Genomic DNA, 21,103 nt, shown 5'->3' on the forward strand with positions numbered 1-21,103 from the left:
ACTGAAAAGCAAAAATAATTATATACATTAAGGATGGTGACATGAAAATCCCATTGGTTACATCAGTTTGTGGATTCTAGGTTTACATACTTTTTAGAGCAGTTTTGCCTGTGGCAATCAATAGGAAGCTCTCCCTTCAGCACAGCAGCTTGGGTCCATACACTCAGTGGGCTTGAACTATTGCAGAGATGGACCATTTCTCAAAGTTCCATGAAGAACAGCTCTGTAACTGTCTCTGTACTTCTAGAAACTGCCTGTAACCCAAAAGCAACCTGACTGTCCTACATCACAGTAGGAATTGCATAAGCATATGACCATTGCAAATCAGATTGCTTTCCTGTGGACTCCATGATTAGTGTGGATAAAATCAAGAATGTAAGCTCCATGAGAGCAGGCGGCTTGCCAGTTTGGTTCACTGCTGAATTTCCAGAACCTAGAAGAGTGCCTGACATGTGAGAGGCACTCAAAGTGTTTGTCGACTGAAAAAAACAATGATGTTTGGGCTACTGACTACTACTGTTGGTGGCAGCTTGGTGGTCGTATGTGTGGCGCCATTTACTTGAACCTTTAGGAGTGACATCACATATACGGCAGCTAAACTGCTACATGGGACAACAATTAAGAGTTTTGTTTGTTTGTATGTTGAAAAATCATGTAAGATGGTTTATATGCAAAGCTTTGAAAACTGATGTTTATTCAGAAAAACAATATGCCCTTAATATCTCATTTCTATCTGGATGTGATCATATAATCATATATTTATTTAACCCCCTGAAATAAGTAGTATAGACATAACACTTATAATAAGTATGATATTTTAAGTCTCTTACATTGCTTGGTAGTTTCATCCAATCACTACTGGTTTTATTTTGTCTCTGTATTGATGAAAATGATACCACCTTCCCAGCAATTCTTATTTGTGTAAAATTATCAGCAAAAGTTTAACATTTAATGAACTTTATGAAGTTTGTATATGTGTTATTTTTAAGCTGTAGTAATTCCATGATTGTAATTATATATATAATATATATAAAATCATACATATATATTTATATGTTTATCTATCTGTCTATCTATCTATCTATCTATCTATCTATCTATCTATCTATACAGTCAGCCCTCTGTATCCATGGGTTGTACATCCATAGATTGAACCAATCTCAGATAGATAATATTCAGGAAAAAATTGTATTGAAAATGTACAGACTATTTTTCTTTTTATTATTTCTTAAATAATACAGTATAACAACTATTTACATCGTATTTACATTGTACTAGGTATAAATAATCTAGGGATGATTTAAATAATACAGGAGGATATACATATGTTATATGCAAATACTACACCATTTTATATGAAGGACCTAAGCATCCTCAGATTTTGGTATCCACAGGAGGTCCTGCAACCAATCCCCTGAGTATACCAAGGGATGACTGTATGTATAAACACAATGCCCCAATGGGTATGTTATTTTAGGAAGAAGGCCACTGAAACATTCATCTACTGCTGGGAAAATTCCATCTTCAGTGCTCAAATATGAACCAGACCAGGAACTGATGCAGATTATTGCTGCTCATCTGACAAGAGAGGTTCTAATTTTTCATTCCTTCAGTGTTGAAACAATCTCTATTGAACCAGCTTCAAACAAGTTCACTGGAGTTTGTTTCAATATTGCAAGAATGATAAGATGGAAGCTACTTTCATCAGCATGAATTATAACTACTTATATACAGATTGTCATATTTCCACTGTTACTGATGTTAAAACTGCATTAAAGCAAATAAAAATGTAATTGAAAATACAAACATAGGGTTTTCTACTTGTTATCCTCGGACATACTATTTGCCTATGGTTTCCATGAATTTCTAACTAGAGCAAGAAAATCTCTTAGCTGGTTGTCAGCCATATAAAAAGAGAATTCAGAAGATTACTTTTGGGAAGAAAACCAGATTTAAACAAAATAGTTCCTAGTGTTTAGCATATCTAATACAAGTGACAGATAAGATTTACATATGACATCATATTCCATCTTCTAATTCGAATTGAAGATGGTAAGAAAATGGTCCAGAAATTAATACTACATCAAATGATCATTTTCATATTAACTGAAGATTTTAGAGCCACAAAAGAAGAATCTAAAATAAATGTATAAGCTGAACCAATAATTAATATCTCTATTGTGAAGGCATCATGATCCATTTTTGCTTTGATGGTTACCTGATATGTAATTGAATTTTTAAAACACACATTCATACAAATGTTGAGTAATAAACTAAAAAAAGAAACCTCAACATGGAATCCCTTCAAGTTACTCTTTTTTTAAAGTTTTGCAAATTGTGTTCCAATTCCATTAGGAATATCTAAGAATTTTATGACTGACGATTCTTTATTGTTCATAATTTCAGGTATCAGAAATATATTTTGTAGTGTTGGTCCATCTTGCCAGACTGTAAGCTCTATGTGAGCACAATCTACACTTATTTTATTCAGCACTGTATCCTCAGCATCTGGCACAATGTAGGGCTCACCAAGTTTAATCAATATTTGCTGACTGATCTGAAGACCAGTGGAGAAAGTGTCATATATCAAAAGAATTGTGTTCAGCTACATTGGTAAAGGATTTGCACAGTTATAATCATTTTTATGGGTTCATTACTTTCTCTTCTGACATAAATTCAAGAGACATTAAAATTAGAAATAAACAAAATGTTTAAAGAGTAGCGTCAACTTTATTCACAATTGGTGTCCATTTGAAGTTATCACAGTAATGTTATAATAATGATAAGTATTCACCCTCTTCTCTTTGCAAGCTATTTCCACTAGGATGGCTTGCTACCATCTCCAAATCTAACCCAAAATAGGACTGACTTACCAAGGGGAAGAAGTTCCCCCTAATAAGGTTTTCCTTTCCCAGCATCTCCCCTTTCTTGGGAACTATTTTTTTTCCCTAAATATCTGGGCTATTTGACTATTACTGTTTCCCATTCCCTGTATTCAAATATGCCTTCATGTTTTTATTATTGAGAGGGTGCTAAGAGTGGTAGTTTCTTGTTCCAACATGGACTGATCTAGTCCAGCCAGGCCTTCAACTTCCTGGCTGCCCCCACCCCACCCCGCAACTTTAACCTGTGGACATCTGATGCCTGCTGCATGAATTTTACTAAAAATTCTCCTTTCACAACCTTCACTGATCAAAAATCTACAAAACATCTTTATCATATATATTATGTTATATACCATGTTTTAACAATATTAGCTAAAATGTTTTGAACCTTTCATGTCCCTGACACTTGGTGTTTATTTTCTTGTTCATCCTCACAACATCACAGATGATAAATATTATTCTTACTGCTCTTCTTATTTTACGTTTCCTAGGTTGAGGAAACAGATCTAGTGAGAGGTTGCTAACCTGCTCGAAGTGACAAAACAAGTTTTAATTCTTTTTTTGTTATCTGAAGATTCAGATAATGCAGTCTTGAAAGCAAAGTCCTGAACTTCTTGCCCTCAAATATGCTCCCCTTCAGGCAAGATGGTTTTCTCACAGTGGCTCATGCATGTCATTTCCAACCTCCAGACTTTTGTAGGAAAGGTCCCTCCATCCCAAAAGGCTTCTCAGCCCCCCTTGTGCCTATGCAGAAACTACACACACTCAAGGTTCAATTCAAATTCTACCTTGTATCTGTAGCCATCCTGAATGTTTTTGCTCCCTACTCTCTCCAAACTCTGAATTTTGATTGGATTGTGTGCTGGACAGCTTAACAGTTAGTGATGTGCTGTCGTGTAGGACATACACAATAACATGCATGGAAAACAGTGAGGATTCACCATGCAGAGCCAGGAATGTACATGTCAACTTAATAGGGATGAGTTTTGTTTAGAAACTAGCACATATAGAAGAGTACATAACACCACTTTTGCCATCAATACAAGTGGAGAAACTTCAATCTTAGAATTGAAGTTTCAACGGGTATGATAGAAATTAAGCAGCATTCCTAAATTCAGAAAAAGGAAAGTCAGTGCAGGCTGATATTTTTAGGTCTTCTCAAAAAAAGAAAAAAAAAATCTCAATGCAGAACATGGATATTAAAAAGTCGCAGATTCTAACACCACTAAAAACATTGGTCATAGCCACAAAAGAAATTGAAATCTTTATAAACACAAGTTAGAAAGAACAGTGTGACAGAGTGATCTTTTCAAACACCCACATTACCTTTGAAAAAGAGAGGCTTGTGATGGTGATGATTAACTGAAACTGAAAAAAACTATTGTCAATCTGTACCAAAATGCAAATGTGCTGAGATAAATATCTAAGAAATACATTGATTTTTCATTAGTGAACATGAATTGCCCTGTACAGGTCATCTGCTGTTGAAACCAATTTAAGGAGATTATGGTCAATTATGAGGAGCAGAAAACATATTTTGTTTGTTCCATGGAATAGATGGGATAAATTTCTGGCAGTGTACACGGCACCAATAAAATTTAGCTGAAAGAATCAAATAAAAAAGCATATTTATTGAACTATGTCTATTTTTTAATAACATGATTCATGATTCTTAAGAGTAAGGCAAAGTTGATTTAATATTTGTATTTTTTGGAAATTAGATTATTTGTTTTGTTTACTTCTAAACTTTAGAATCATAACACAGTTAAAACAATCCTAGCTGATAAAGAGGTATATGAGTGTATGTAGGTATTATCCATTTTCAATAGTAAATGGAAACTAATGCAAATATAAAATGTGCAGGTAGAATTTGTAGATGAAATGTAAAAACATTTTTAGTTATATATATGAAAAAAACTGTACATTGAGACCATGAATAAGTATTGCTTAGAGAGCAAAAATAAATGTTTTCAAACTTTTTCATTGTCTCATTTATTTGTGCTCACCCATTCCTCCTGTCTATAAGTAACTGATTCTTCTTTTTCATACAGCACCCAACCCCAATTCTTCCTGCCTTTTCAAATCAAACCTATCCAACAATAGAGCCCGAGCCATTTCTTTACATCGTAGGACGAAAGAAGATGATGGATGCACAGTACAAATGCTATGACCGAATGCAGCAGTTACCCCCATACCAAGGAGAAGGTAAAGAGAAGGATATATATGAACATATGTTTGAAACACCACTAGAGACATTTTCTTTTGTGGTTAAATATGTGTTGAATAATTTTAATTTAATATGCCAGCAGTTTTCACAGCAGTTTTCACACTATGGTATGTTTGTGTATTTCATGCAGTGCATATGCCTAATTTCTTTGCTCAAGTTCATCTGACTGCAGTTTGGCTAACATTTGCCCTCATGATAAAATTACCGCAATAATTCAGTATTCACACCTGGCGAGCCGGAACAATAAAGGACCGAGTGAGGGAGGGGATGTAGAGAATGACAGGAAAGGGAATTGGAAAATAGTGGGCAGAGAATTTGCCTGAGGTGGACCCTATCAAACCCTATCTTGCTTGGATTAATTAGGTAATATCTTCCCTTTAACTGTCAATTGGTTGGCAACCCATACTATTCTTCCACACTTTCTGGCCCCACTTTCCAGGAGAATTACAAAAAGATACCTCCTAGCCAGACACTGTTTATCTACCAGCTTCTCTAGAATGGCTGTACATGACTGCCCAGATATTTTCAGGTCTAAACATATTCTGTTAGCTGTAGAGGACCCATAGAAAAACAAAAGGGGAGATGTGATGGGCAAGCTCATTGCAACATCCCTTTAAATTCTCCTACTTGTCCCCTGAGGCATTTGAAAAGATTCAATAAGATCTTTTACAATCATATATATATATATATATATATATATATATATATATATATATACTTGAGACAGGGTCTCACTCTCTCGCCCAGGACGATCCTCCCACTTTAGCCTCCTGAGCAGTTGGGACTACAGGTGCATGCTGCCACGCCCAGCAAATTTTTGTATTTTTTTTTGTAGAGATGGGGTTTTGCCATGTTGTCCATGCTGGTCTCCAACTCCTGGGCTCAAGAGAGCCTCCCAAAGTGCTAGGATTACAGGCGTGAGACACTGCATCTGGCCTACTACCATGTACATTTTAAGACAACCCAACTTGGTAGGGGAAAAAATGATTAAATATACTCTGTTACTGCACATTCTTTGCTTTCAAATAATTCAAGTTTTAGTTTGTAGTTCTTATTTTTACCGTTTTCCTTTAAACAAAAACATTAAGTCAACTGAAAGGCAGATACATGTTATTCTTCTGTCTGCAGTAATTTCAGTGTTTATCAAGAACTAAACAGGCATTAGCTATAACTCTGACTGAAGGAGAAACAATTTCATTGAAGCCAATGAGACAATAAAAACACAGAGCTGATATTTTCGGGGTTTTCTGAGAGCTCTTTCCATCTTTTAAATAACTTTTGAGAGCTTTCTTGAAAGCCTGAATCTGATTCTTTTGAATACATACCTTTATAGAGGTAAATCTTCATGGTTTTGGGTAGTTTTTTTGTTTTTGTTTTGTTTTTTTTTTTTTTGAGAGAGAGAGGGTCTTGCAGTCTTGGGGGCATTTGCTTTTTTGATATGCTCAACTTCGTAACCTTTTACAAAGTAGAACTAGAACCCTGCTTCTCATCCAATGAGATAATTTGGTCACAGATATGCTAAGGCTATTCAAAACTTTATTTCCAAAATAAATGACTTTGGCTCGTTTGAAATGTAGGTGGTTATGACTGGTGTAGTGAGCTCAGCTACATGTAATATCATCTTGGGATCAATCTTCTCATTTAGTTAAATCCACATGGCTTCAATATTAATTTCCTTCTAAATGGCCAGGTCCATATTGCAATCGCACCTGGGATGGATGGCTGTGCTGGGATGACACACCGGCTGGAGTATTGTCCTATCAGTTCTGCCCAGATTATTTTCCGGATTTTGATCCATCAGGTAGAGTGTTTATTTTCATTTTATGTTCTTGCTATGAAGCTTTCATGGTTTTGAGAAGAAAATCAGATACAAAATGTACCCACCTAATCATACTCCACATTTTAGCAGCTTCTGAAGCGTTTCCTTAATTGAAATACTTCTTAGTTGTACAAATATTACAAGCTGTCCTTTTTTTTAAGTCATATTGCTGTTCAGTTATATGTGTTGGTATTAAATTCTGGTTTGTAAAAATAGTTTTTCTAAAACTCTGTGAATAATTTTATTTAAATGTGAGTTTTAAAAATTTTTCAATTGTCTCACTGAAAAAGGGGTAGAAATCTTAATTATGAAGGAGACCCAGATGCTGAAACTAAATGGATTAGCTATGGGCACAACATATAGGTCCCTGTTAATGGGTGAAATTTGTTCCCAAGAGTAAAGTGAGCCTGAGCCTACAGGGGTTAAGTGGCTTGAGAATCCCAATTAAAGAAGAAAAACGAGTCTACCCCTGAAACAATGTTTGAAAAATGCTTTTTGTGCTTTCTTCAAGAGTAAAAGATCTAATTTGTCCCTGAAAACAAAATTTCACCTCAGTAAGGCAGAGATAATGGAAGTGGAATTGCAGAGGACCTCTTTTAAAACCAGTGCAGGCCAGCCACTTCTGGGAATTCCCATTGTGATGGAAAAGTTTGGAAGTGAAGAAAGAAAGGGCTTTATGCTGTGCCCTAAATCAGCTACATTCCTGGAATCTCTAACTAAATGCTATTTGATGATAATCCTTCAGGCCCTTATTGACTCTTCCCAATGAATGGTGCTTCATTAATCTTGATTTGACAACTACATTAGAAGTAACTTGATTGGCATGAAGAGCTGTTGTGCAATTGAGGCTACTAGGCCAGTTCCAAAGTAACAATGGGGCTCTTGCCAAAGTGGATATAAATATTGACTACAAGGCAAGGTTTTGATCAACAAATCAGAGATTTCCAGGCATCGATCCATCTTCATCTTTTCAGTCTGGTTCTTATATAGAAACCTCTCAGCTGCAGGACAAATTCACTTTAAAAGTGTATCTGAAATATATACATATACTCCAAACTTAAATTATAAATATATATTACATAATATATAGACACACATACACACACACACCAAACTTAAATTCTTTAGGATTTTCTTATTTACCTCAAGCTTACATCTTAATGATGTACAAAACACATTAATGAAATGTCAGAGGTTTGTTTCACTTTGGAAAAAGTCCTTGGTAAAAGACAGATAGCGAAAGAGTGAAGAACTGTATTGAAATTCAAAAGAGGCTGACATTCTGAAGGAATATGCTGGAATGTAAAAAGCAAAATTTAACAAGGAAGCATTTACAGCCCTGCACTTGAAGACAAACAAACAACTTTAATGGCACAGAGCCAAGATGGTCCAAATATTGTTTGGGACAGTGATTCTCAACCCAGATGCCCTTTCACAAAATAAAAATAAAAATAAACTGTAAGCTTATAAAAAATGCAGATGCCTGACCCCTGTCCAGATCAATAGAATTTGAATCTCGAGGGATAGGACCTCCCCCATATGAATCTGTGAATCTGGAGTGAGAGAAGCACATCGTACTTTTCGTGGGTCAGTCCACACAAATGGTATTTTAGAGAGAAACATCAATTATCAAAGCACATGTAGAGAGTCTCCAGGCTGTGAGCGGACAATCTGTGGGGAGTGAGTAATGGGGGTGTTTGGTTTCTAAAGGGAAGACCCAGAGTAAACATAATCCTTTCTTCAGATATTGAAAGACTCATCAAGTGAAGGAGGACAAATTCTTGATAGTCGTAACAGTTAAAACCAAGAAATGGCTCGATCCAGAAAACAAAAAATACCATTTCCTATAGCCTTGTTCATGAGTGGAATGACCTTCTTGAAGAGTAATATCTCTCTGCATACAATATATTTTCCCATACCTGGCTGCATAACTTTGTTGAAACCAAATTATATTCATTTTATTTTAAAAAACTACTTTCTGCAAACTAATAAATATAAAATGTGGCCACTTTTAAAAATTGTATGTAAGCTTGGAAGTGTTGTCATTGACAAATAACATTAGCAAAATAATTGACAAATTTTCAACATCAATTTTTTGTGCTGATTAGTGCTAATCCTTTTTCACATGTTACTAATGTCCAATAGAGATGCTTTAAATAGGGTTTGTCCAGTGGCTATCTCAGGAAATTTACAGTTTTAAGTTTTCTTATTTAACTTTGTAACAGATTTACATGAAGCGGTAATGATTCTAATAGGTTGCTTGAAAACATCTTTTGCTTGAAAAAATGTTTTTTCATCCATTTTAAATAAAAATTAAACATACAAGTAACTCTATAACTTGCAGTTTAAATCTTGCATTTAGTTCAATAATACCTGTTTCAGTCATACAATAAAAAATGATGAATTATACCTAAAAATTGCCAAGGTAAAAGGATTTTTGTACTAGCTCTTAGCAGATTGAGTAACCAAAACTACTAATAGAAAATTATTTTAAATATTATCAGATCTCAGTGATTTTTCAGCCAAATAAGTTTCTCTTTTTTTCAGTATGTTATTTCCTTAGCCTTTAAAACAATAGCAGTGTTCTTCAAATATTACCATATGATTCTGACTTCCACATCCTGTGCTAAAAAAAGAAAATAGCCATCTATAAAAGCATATCTATAGGTACCACAATGCTTTGCCTTTGTTAACATAGAAAAATGCTTCAAAAATATTTTCCCTGAGAAATTATTAAAGATTAAAATTTTGTGAAGATTCCAAATACACTTGCAAAATCTCCCTGCATATTATACCAATCTAGGCTTGCTATTTGATCTCTCAGACAATAAACACATTGAATGGGTGCTTTGAAGAACTGTAGAGTATCTGAATAACTCAGATTAAATTTGGCAAGTACATTCATTTTAATGTTCACTTGTTCATTATTTCTATGTTATTTAATTCAACCTGATTTTTTCTTTCAGTTGCTTGGCCAATTCAGAGGTTAGAATTTAAATATTATCTTGTAGCCAACAACATTATCTAAAATTCTTTAGGTCACTGGAATGGAATATAGATAACCTTGATCATTTATGAGATTTCACATTCTAGAGTCCCAGTACCAAATTAAAATATTGTTGACCAGTATTATAATACAAAAGCGAGGTTTTTTTTAGACAATCCAGCTAAATTCTAATTTTATTTAAGTGCCATTTTAGTTGTTTGCTAACAATATACTAGTTTTACAGTGTGTTTATCCTGCTGATAATAATGTCTTCATAAATATTATCTCACCATTCTGATCACTTTTTACTCCCAATATATATTGTTGTGATTTCCCAGCCTCATGCACTTTACCCAGAATCTCAGTTATATACTCAGTTAATAATTAAGCAAAATACAGAACAAAGAAGTTTTCTTACTCATTTTTAAGATGGAGCACTTGATGTAGGGTCTGGTATATTGTAAGTTATCAAATGTTGTTTTAAGAAATTATTGTAGTTGCTATAGTGGCCTAATATTTTAGTGTGAATTTCAGCAAAGATATTATGAGTCATCCCCATGAGAACTCATTATTTCTATCAAGTTTGGAACTTTACTTTGTACTGATATATATACACTGCCTAAAAAATTAAAATTAAAAAAGCATCAAGGCTTTATCATACTGTAACCAGCACTGAATATATCACACAAAAATAATTGAAAAAATAATAAGCCTGATGGGAACCAGCAGGCACCACAAAGCAAGCACTCGGAAAAGTTCTTTCTCAGGGTTCAAAGAAAGTCTTCTTGTCCTTTTCCTCCAAAATATTTTAGTGTAAGCAGAACTGTTAACCTCAGTGAGCAACCCCAGAATCGCTGACCTGCTGGTTGGAGGGATAGTAAGATGTCAGGTTTTCCTCCTCTTTGCTAAGCAACAATTTCAAAAAAAAAAAAAAAAAGAGGGCCAAACCAGTGTTATCTTTTATTTATGTGCCAAATCCAACTTCCAGGTACCATTTACATCATCTTATTTTCTCACCTTCGTCTGCATCTTAACAATAAGGGCTTGCCTGTTTTGTTTCCTCTGACCAGTTGGCACATTGCCACAGAAATAAGAGGCTTAATTAGTGCTTAATAGCTCTGCAATAGATTTGGAATCAAGTAAACTCGGATTTGATTCCTGACCTTTCTACCTGCTAGTTATGAAAGGGAAATTTACTTATATAAAAAATGGGAAGAACAATATTCACTTCAAAGACTCATTATTAATGTTAAAGAAGATAATTCTGCAAAGTGTTGAGCACAGTGCCTGGCCCCCCCATAGTGAAGGTGGAGATCTTTAATATGCCAATCCAGCTGAGTTAGGGATTTCATTAACTAGCATCTATGAGAAACTTTAAAAAGTAAACAGTAAAGGCTGAAGCCTGGATCCCTATATATTTTCTGTGGGACGAAGAGAGATGATTCAAATGAAATCTCTTGAGAGGCAGAAAAACGACCTCTTGATATATCCCTTAGTTTTGGACTTCTTTGTTCTATTGGATTTAACCATATGAGATTGGGAAGATTTGACCATTTGATCCAAAAATTACTGTTTCATACAGTTAGTCTAATGAAAAAACATTGCAAGTAAATAAAGAAAAGTATGTTCTTGTTCTTCTCCAATAGTTTCCATCTATAATCAAAAGTTTAATGTCTGTTAAAAAATTACGAGGTAGAGTATAGGTAGCACTTTGGAGTCTGACCCATATCCATGTCTTTGGGTCTAAATCCTGGTTCAATCTCAAGCTCCATGACTCCTCTCACTGTCTGCTTTGAATCTGTAAAATGAAGATGGCAATGCCTACTTCACATGGTTTTGCTAAAGATAAAATGAGACAATGCATATTCATACACTTTGTATAATACATGATTCGTGATAGTCTCTATTGACATACTCACATTCAAGTTCTATAAAATGATTAATATGCTGGAATGGCTTTTAAGCTTTAATTTATTATTTTTCCTTCTTGGGATTTTGAGATATTAATGTAATAACTGTTATGTTTCATTAACAGAAAGGGTTACAAAATACTGTGATGAAAAAGGTGTTTGGTTTAAACATCCTGAAAACAATCGAACCTGGTCCAACTATACTATGTGCAATGCTTTCACTCCTGAGAAACTGAAGGTAGGTTCTTTTTCACATTTCCGTATTGAGTGAGAATGTCATTATTTGTACAAGGAAATGGACGCATAACTGTAAAATATCTGCTACCAAGAAGCCAACAGGTTTTGTGGAAAGAAATCGTATGATAACTGGTAAGTTCTAGGAATCTCTAGAGTAGCATTAAAGAAAATGACATTTCACTTCTTGGTTGGCACTCAGAGTCAAGAGTCAATTGAAGTTCCGTGAGCATACAGAATCAGTCCATTTATGGCAGGGGGATAAGTGTCCATAGAGCAGATGAAAGGATTCCCAATGATGCCAGAAATTAGGCAAAATTTCAAGGGACTCTCTAACATCTCTCTTTTCCTGGAAGAGTTTCAAAAAACTACAGATTTTTCCACAAGTCACAAGATAGCATGCTTCCCCTGTGTTAGCCATGACCTTAGTTTTACAATAAAGCATAGAAAGAACTCCTAAAGTGGGGCATCTCATCAGTCCACTAATACAGGTATGGCTGCTTAGATTATTTTCAGTGGAAGTTCATTCTTATTTGTTAGTACTTGCATTTTACTATCTGTTAAATATTTTGAATATTATCTCTGCTTAGAAACATTTATCTAAGCAAATGGCGGGTGGGGAACAGATGATCTTTCTTCCTCAGATGCATCAAAAATCTGAAAAATTCACCAAGTCTACAACCAGCCTCCTCACCCTACAGAACAGGGAGTTACAGTTGGTCAATATTTAGCTGTGCAGGGCGTCTCTAAGCAACCCTGCTGACTCTAACATAAACCTATTATTTCTGTCAAAGATAGGCCTGTATACTAAATAATTATTCAGTTGAAAACTAAAGGCACATTAGTGTTTTTGTTCGTTGTTGAAATGATTTCAGGCTGTAGAAAAGTTTTCTTTTATTAAAAACAAAACAAATAACAACACAAACAAACAAGATGAACATATAGCTTAGAGACCAGTTGAATAGGAGGGACACCTCATCACAAGCACAGGCTAAGGGCACCACAGCCAGTTATCTCTTTACAAATGGTGTAGTCACCCTGAGAATCAGATGCATGTCTACACCCTAATGGAGAGCTGTTAATAAAGTCTGATTAATAAGCTATATCACGGAGAAGTGAATTTTCCGAATGAGTGCTGATTATGATGTTACAGAGAAAAATGATACTCATGTTAACCGGATTGTTGTAAGTAGTGCAAGTCCAAATCATTCTTAGTGTTGTTTTTGGACTTCTCACATACACTGGCCACACCTGAGAATGAAATAACTTAAAGAAGAAATGCTACTCTCTAGGCACTTAGTATAATGATTAAAATGCTTTCCACAAGTCTTCCATATAAATATAGTCACATTAAAATTTTAAGGAACCGACCTAGAATTCATTAAAAAAAAAATTCAACCTTGAGAATGACACAAGGATGGCAACTAAATTATGAGTTGTTGATTTAATCTTACACATTTGGACAACTCTATTTCAGAAGAACAAATGTTTTTAAAAGGAGTACTCTGGAAGCAACTGAAAAGAATATGAATTAAGTTATATAAATTTTTCTTAGAAATAAAGTATGCAAAGATTTTTTAAAAGACCAACAGAAGAGGGGGTACAGATACATATCCAAATTAGTTAAGGGGCAAGAGTGTTCTACATAGTAAACTATTTAGAAGAAATAACTTTTAGAAAATGCCCCTCCTGATATTGTCTACAAGTGAAGTTAAAAAAATAGCCAGAAAATGAATTCCTGGGAGAAAAGATGAGTGTGTGTGTGTGTGTGTGTGTGTGTGTGTGTGTAAGATTCCTAAATCCCTCCCAAGAAAGCTACCTGAGGATTTTATCAGCTCTAATTATAAACCAACTATTCTAACTTTATTAACATTTCCTGTAAGAGTAAAATGTGCTATTAAGAGAGTGGTATCAACAATGAAAATGCCCCCAAAATATGGAATGCCTGGTCCAATGATGCAACAGGCACAACTTCGGAGAAGCTAATTAGTCCATTTTGAAATTCTAAGGCCTAGAAAAGGAACGTTCATTTCAGGATAGCAATAATGCACATAACCAAGAAAGGGCTCTGAACAGTTTGGATGCATTTTAGCTGATTAGTGCTTCAATCCCAGACTCTTCCTGAGGAAATTGACAAGAATCAAAATGTTCAAGGATATATAAATGCTACATTTATTCCAGGAATTCAAAGAACTTCATAGAAGGTATTCATCCTATCTACACTACATTTGCATTCATACCAAGACCCAACAGTCAAGAGATTAAAGTACAGCTACAAAATAATACACAAATTATGCTTCACCAAGAAAAACAAGTGAAAACAAAATCCCTAGTTGCAATAGATTCAAGTCTGTTTCAATTACAGCTGATGAAATTGGCTAAGTAGTACAAAATGCAAAAGCTAGTGTCAAAATAGAGTGAGAGAGAAAGAGAGAGAGAGAGAAAGACCAGAAACATAGAAACAGATAAAGAGAAACAGAGGTACAGAGAAGACAGAGAGAGAGATGGGTGACTGGATCAATCTCTGTTTTCTCTGTGATAAAATTATATGGAAAGGAAAGATTGTGATGACTGGGAAAAAAGATGCTATGACATTGTGCATTTTATGAGAAGGACATTCTTCCGAGTCAACATAACATTATGGGAGAATAAATACAATTAACCATGATTGTGAAAAAAAAGAATTATCAAATGGCTGCTAAGGGGAAAGGTTTCAGCTTCAACCAATTAAATACTAATGATATCATTTTAAACAAAGGCACAGAAACCCGCCACCATGCTCTCCGCACCCTCTGTATATGCTGAGACTCAGGACAGCTTGGAAAGTCGATTACTATTTTGCCAGTTTTGTGGTATAGAATTACATATCCACTGTCTAAAAGATTCCAGAAATTAAAAACTACCAGGACTGCTTACTGGGTTTAGGGATGATAATTTTTAATGCATTTAAAGCTACTTCTGAAATATATTTTTGAATGAGGAACTTCATCTCAAGGAACTTTATTCTTTGAAAATGACAATTTATTTTCATAAAATGACATGAGTAAAGCTAAAAATTAATTTCATTATCTGAAATATTGGTTATAATTGTAGTAGGTTTTTAAAAGGAGGAAAACATTTGTTGATTTACATATATTTAGAAATAGAAATGATTTTCTCTCTGATTAATCATTCATTCATTTTTTGTTTTTTTTTTTACTTTATATTGTTCCAGAATGCTTATGTTCTGTACTATTTGGCTATCGTGGGTCATTCTTTGTCAATTTTCACCTTAGTGATTTCCCTGGGGATTTTCGTGTTTTTCAAGTAAGTACACTCACAGCATCTGCTCTTTATTTCCTCCTTTAAATTACTGAAATGAATGGTGAATTCTGCAAGAGTGGAGGTGGGGAAGGGTCTTCAGCAAATTACAAGCGACATGCAACATGAGGAGTCATGAAGTAGCAAGAAAAATGAAATGAATTTAAATATGCTTTTAATCCTATCTTTGGGGAGAACAGGATAAATTTATATCATTTTCAAAAGTACTATATCTTGAGACTTCCCAAAATAAGACAGTCGTGTGAATCCATAGTACACTGTTCTAATATGGTAAAGGTTCCATTTACCATGTTACATTAAGGGTGGAGGAGGGGATTCTCCACCTTCTTTTACTCCCACTCTAATTTTTGGAGACCATAGCCACAAATCCATGTATACCCTGCCTAATTATTTCTTGCTAGCATATGTAAGACTAAGGAATAAACAAGCACATCAGAGCATGTTTCTACAAAACCTAATTTAAATAATGCTTGTCTTCAGGTTTTATGGTGCACAATTATGCTAGAAAGCAAAATATGAGAAAACACACAAGGAAAACTTGAATACTTTATCTTGTCATCTTACATGAATATAAAATAGGATCTTTACAGGAATGGTACATTTAAGTTAGAAACTGTTATATATGCTTTCATCACAACAAATCTTAGTGAAAATAAAGCACTCACAACATTGTCCTAAGCTGGCTTTCTCAAGTATATTCACAAACGTAGATTCAGAGTAAGCCATATGTGTATTTTTTTTTAGACACACCATGGTTCAGTAAAAATGCTAGAAACTGAAGTAAATTAGGTAAAAATGAAATAATACATGTAAGGTGCCTGGATTCATGTCTGACACATAATAAGGGAAATATGTGTTTGATATCATTATTATTGTTATTGGTAATAATAATAGTCATGGTGGTATCATAGAAATGATAAAGAAAAGCCCTTTTGTAGACTAAGATGACCAACAATCATCCACACTTAAAAAATGTGGTATGTGATTAAATGTACAGTGATTCACATATAGAATGAGAGGGGAGAAGAATATATATGTATTTATCACTACTGAACTATATACTTAAAATGGTAAAGATGGTAAATTATACACCTATACTTTACCTCAAAAAATAAATTTAAAACATAGAATAATAGAATCTTAATTTGATTTTTGTGAAAATATTGTCAAGATAGTACTAACGAAAATTAAACCAAGGGGAGAATAATCACCTGTAAATACATCCTTAGTACAAGTACTATTTTTTTCCTTCATCATTTTTCAATCTTTTTCTATATCTTAGTCAAGATTCTTATATTGACAAAGCAATAGAGGTGAATAGCAATTTTTAACTGGATAGCAAATGATAACATAAGCAAACAGACAATGAGCTCCTTCCATAAATGGTTTAACAGGAGAAAGACTGATAAACAAAGCAAAAAGACGTGAAGTATTAATTACTCAAATTAGAATAGAAGAGTATTTTCAATGATAATGATCAGAATACAGTAATCACATAACATGATTAATCTTGGAATGTCTTCATTTTCAATTGCACTTCATTATGGCAAATAAAAACACAATCATGGTTCTCAAACAAATTTATTTTAAAATATGCCACTAAAGCATATTTTTTAAGTTTTTTTAATATAATCATAAAAAAATTGAAAGAAAAATTCCTCAAATTTGTAATCATGCGACTAATTGTAGTCAGGACTTTAAAGATAATAATGTCAAAGGCATAGACTTAATTCTTTATTTCTCCAGTCACTTAAATAAGTGAGGAGATGTGAGAGCCAAATCAGCAAGGAAATTAAGAATTTTTTTTTCAACGATCATTTCTATATTAAGCTACTGAAGACGGGTGTGTTAAAGTGCAGCACGAGGGCAAAGTAGAATATTTCTCAACTCCAGTTAGTCCCAAAGCAAAATGATTCTGATCAAACCCTTGAGAGAGTGTGGGGGGGCAGATTGTCTAGAAAGTACCCAACTTTGCCCTACTGTCTCTCAGTTCTAAGAACCAACTAAACAGCAACTTAAATCAAGTCTTATTGATTTATCATCTGAGCCTAATAATGAGAAGAAATGAACTGAAATAGCTGGTTCTTCAGAGCAGACACAATAAGAGACAAATGAGATATGAAAAGCACATATGCTGAGATGCCAAATAGTCAAACCAAAAAAAGCTGTATAAAATTTTTATACTTGTTTTCAGTCATATCTTAAACCTTACCCAAACTAAAAATATAAAGGGCATCTGTTTTCTTAAACTTTAAGCATGATCCTGACCCTTTAATGTTTTTTATATTTGAATTTCAGAAACATTAAAAGTGATTGTGGAAGTAGAAAATAATACTGATCTATCATTGGAATTTATTTGTGAATTAGCAAAGTTTTTCCAGAATTTTTTTTCAAATACTCTACATCACCTTTAAGATATTTACTGCACATTACAATAGGTTTCATAATTTATGCTCTTAAATGGGATCATCAGTGTGCAACCTGAGCAAAAAATATCATCACTCCCTTGCTTAATTCTATATTCCCAGGGTTGAGTAATTTTGCAAACTCCAAACAATTTTATAGAATTTTCAGGAAACTAGAGTGAAAAGTTACCCAGCTCCACTTCTGAGAGCTGACGCCCCATTCACAATCATTCCATTGAAATCTCACTGTAAAGCCCTCAGAACTCCTCAAATGTGCCTCATAAAAAGGAGGAACCCTGCAACTGTCCTCCTCAAATGAGCAGGCCTAGGAGGCCTGCAGAGAAATTTAAAGTCACTGATCATACAAGAGGCTTTGGAACTGCCAATACTTCACTAAAAACTTGGGATATTACTCAGAATTAATTTATTAAAGCATTCCTTTAATCTTAATGTAATTTTATTCTGAGCATGCAAGGGAAGGTAAAAGGTGGAATTATGTAAACTTAGAGCAAATAGAAATCATGATCCTTGTGCTGTTGGAAAATTTATGTACAAATGTATATAAAGTCTTCATGTTAACAGAAGAAAATTTATCTTCTATGACTTCTTCCTAGAGAAAGAGAAAATGTAGAAAAAACAAGATTTCTCAGGTTTAATTCATGGAAAAGTTAGCATTAACAATCTTAACTGTTCAAAAGTTTAAATAATAGTCAAGATGATATGCAGGTCATTTCTGGTACACCAGTTAAAGAGAGAAGACAGCATTATTAGGATGGTATTTAGTTTAAAACCTTCGCAGAAAAAATTGGAATGATATTATGGAAAGGGATTAAATATAAACATCAAATTAGTTCAGCAAGATCTCTTACTGCTAGATTCCAATAGTAAGTGTCAACAAGAAAGCTAAAATGAAGATACCCTTAGGGAAGACTGGTTTGGGAAAGACACATAAATGGACATTTATTTGAGTTTGGTTCTTCACCATTTTCAGCAATTTTCCAATAAATTTACTTATCCATAAATTTCAATTACAATTTATCAATTTACTTTTCTGTGGAATAATCCTCAATATGTAAGCCTCTCATTGTATCACTTCATGAAAAGCATAACAGACCATTCATTAGCATTTATTTTGACTGATTGTTATCCATGTCTTTCTGATTGGTATTTTAAATATTATTCTTGCCTGAAAGTTGATAGAAATATAGGTTGGAAAACAGACGTTCTCTTCATTTTATTGTCTACATTACGTTACATTGGCCACATTGACAAAAAGCATATATAGGTAATCATGGAGGTCAACAAAAGTGGCTTTCCAGTGGGACATACTGAGGGAAGACTGATTGCTCTACTACTTGCTCTTCTCTTTGTTCTATGTCACCTCTACGTATTGGGTGGGTATATGAATCTGTACCTTATGTAGTATCCACCGTTATACATCTCTAGCTGCCTTCCTGTTGCTCCAAGCAAACCATGAAATCAATGGTATCAAAGATGACCTCCTTTCTTCCAACTCACCACTGGCAGGACAGACACCAAAGATAACTATTGATCATACCATGGCATATTCTTCACCCATAGAATAGTAGTAATAGGAAAAGCAAGAATTTTGATTGAAAGATAATTTATTAACGATAAGGATTTTGTGCTAAATCAAAAGGCATAAAGTCTTTTGTTAAATAGGGAAGATATGTAATATATTGTATTTGAATTTTCCCAGGAGTTTTAATGCAATCCATTTCACTTCATTTTCTCTCTTCTTTTCAGTTCTCATGTTTTTCATGAATAACATATGATCCCTAGGTAAATGAAAACTAAAAGTTACACTAGAAGATATGACTTGGGCTTGTACCAATTACAGAAATGATTCCTAATTCATATTTTCCCATGCACCAGTAACTTCATAACAACTTTTACTTGTTTTCTTTTTGCTACTTGCTTTGTTTGCTTTGAATGTGACTATGATTACACTGTCTTATATAGGAGATATATGAGAGAAAATACTGCTGTTCCTCACCCTGTGATAGCAAACTGATTTACACAATCGGCAAAACTCAAGACCAATATGAAATGCCATCTCATACAACTACAAGCTCCCAAAAAGTACACACTCACTCACACGTAGGTTACTAATAACTTGAAACAAATGTGAAAGATTTACACCAGATGAACTATAACCATGAAAATGACTTTTTGCTTTAGCCTTAAAATGTGACATCTTGAGATTCATACTCAAGTAAATCATTATCTCTTCCTCACATTTGAATGACACCTTGATTGGTAGATTATGTTGTAGAAGTAAATTATGTTGTCTCAGCCTCCTACTACTGGAGAATTTATGGTACTTATGGTTTCCCATCACTCAAATAATAAGCAACGTTCTGTCCATCTAAATGTCTGGGTTTTTTTTTAATCAAGGGAATAGAATATAGCTAGTGTCAAGTTGGTGCTGTTTCTACCTAAGACATCTCAGGTCTGACAAAAAAATGTTGTCAGCTTCTCTCATGTTCATTTAAGCGACGTATTTGTACTGAGGATTTTTAATGTTAAGTTCAATTAATTCTCTCTAGCATCCCACACCTCTTCTTCAGAATAATAAATGGCATAGTATATAAGGGCCCTTAAGGCAAGAGCACCTGTTTGTCCTCTGTTATATTCCTGATATCTACCAGGTCTGGATCATAATGAGTGCACAATCATGTATTTTGGATTATTGAATGAATTTTGAAAAATTTGCAATATCTTTGACTCATTTCAAAAAGATGACTGTAAATGTCATCAAGTTAGTATAATAAAAATTTTAAAACTCAATGAGCAAAAATTATATTACAATTTTCAAAAGACAGAAACTCATATATTAGTCATACTTCTCCTTTGGAGGCTAGCAGTTTATCCTCTTTTTAACTATCATTTTCTCCGTGTTTCCAATGAAAAAAATATATATTTTTATATAGAAAGATACAGTACTCTTTATATGTACTGTATCTATCTATCTATATATATATACTATTTGTATGTATATATGCTGTATGATATATTCATTTTTAACTAGTGTTGAACAACAGGATAATGCTCCATATTAGCTAGTTAATATGAAACTGAAGAATTTGGCAAATGTTCAGTATGATATGAAGTATAAAGTAGGAAATCATCTAGCATTTAATGTAATTCTTTGGTGTACTGGAAAATTGCTTAGTGGTCACAGCTCAAAACAGAACATTTTTCTTAAATACATTTTTAAATTAAAAAAAAATAGGTATTAAGCCCAATGATGTGTCAGACAGTGTTCTAGATGTATAAAATAAATTCCTTTAGC

At 33.9% G+C, this 21,103-nt stretch overlaps 1 protein-coding gene across 2 annotated transcripts in view; it reads left to right on the forward strand.

Moving 5' to 3' along the window:
* CALCR (calcitonin receptor) overlaps window positions 1-21,103 on the forward strand; it is a 153,259-nt gene that overhangs the window by 92,987 nt on the left and 39,169 nt on the right. For both annotated transcript variants that reach the window (XM_055269989.1, XM_055269990.2), the window contains 4 exons: window positions 4,937-5,090; window positions 6,803-6,913; window positions 11,953-12,065; window positions 15,276-15,367. In XM_055269989.1, coding sequence (XP_055125964.1) covers window positions 4,937-5,090; window positions 6,803-6,913; window positions 11,953-12,065; window positions 15,276-15,367 — 470 coding nt within the window. The remainder of the gene's footprint in view (window positions 1-4,936; window positions 5,091-6,802; window positions 6,914-11,952; window positions 12,066-15,275; window positions 15,368-21,103) is intronic.

Source organism: Symphalangus syndactylus, chromosome 3 (assembly GCF_028878055.3).
Source record: "Symphalangus syndactylus isolate Jambi chromosome 3, NHGRI_mSymSyn1-v2.1_pri, whole genome shotgun sequence".
Lineage (NCBI taxonomy): Eukaryota > Metazoa > Chordata > Mammalia > Primates > Hylobatidae > Symphalangus > Symphalangus syndactylus.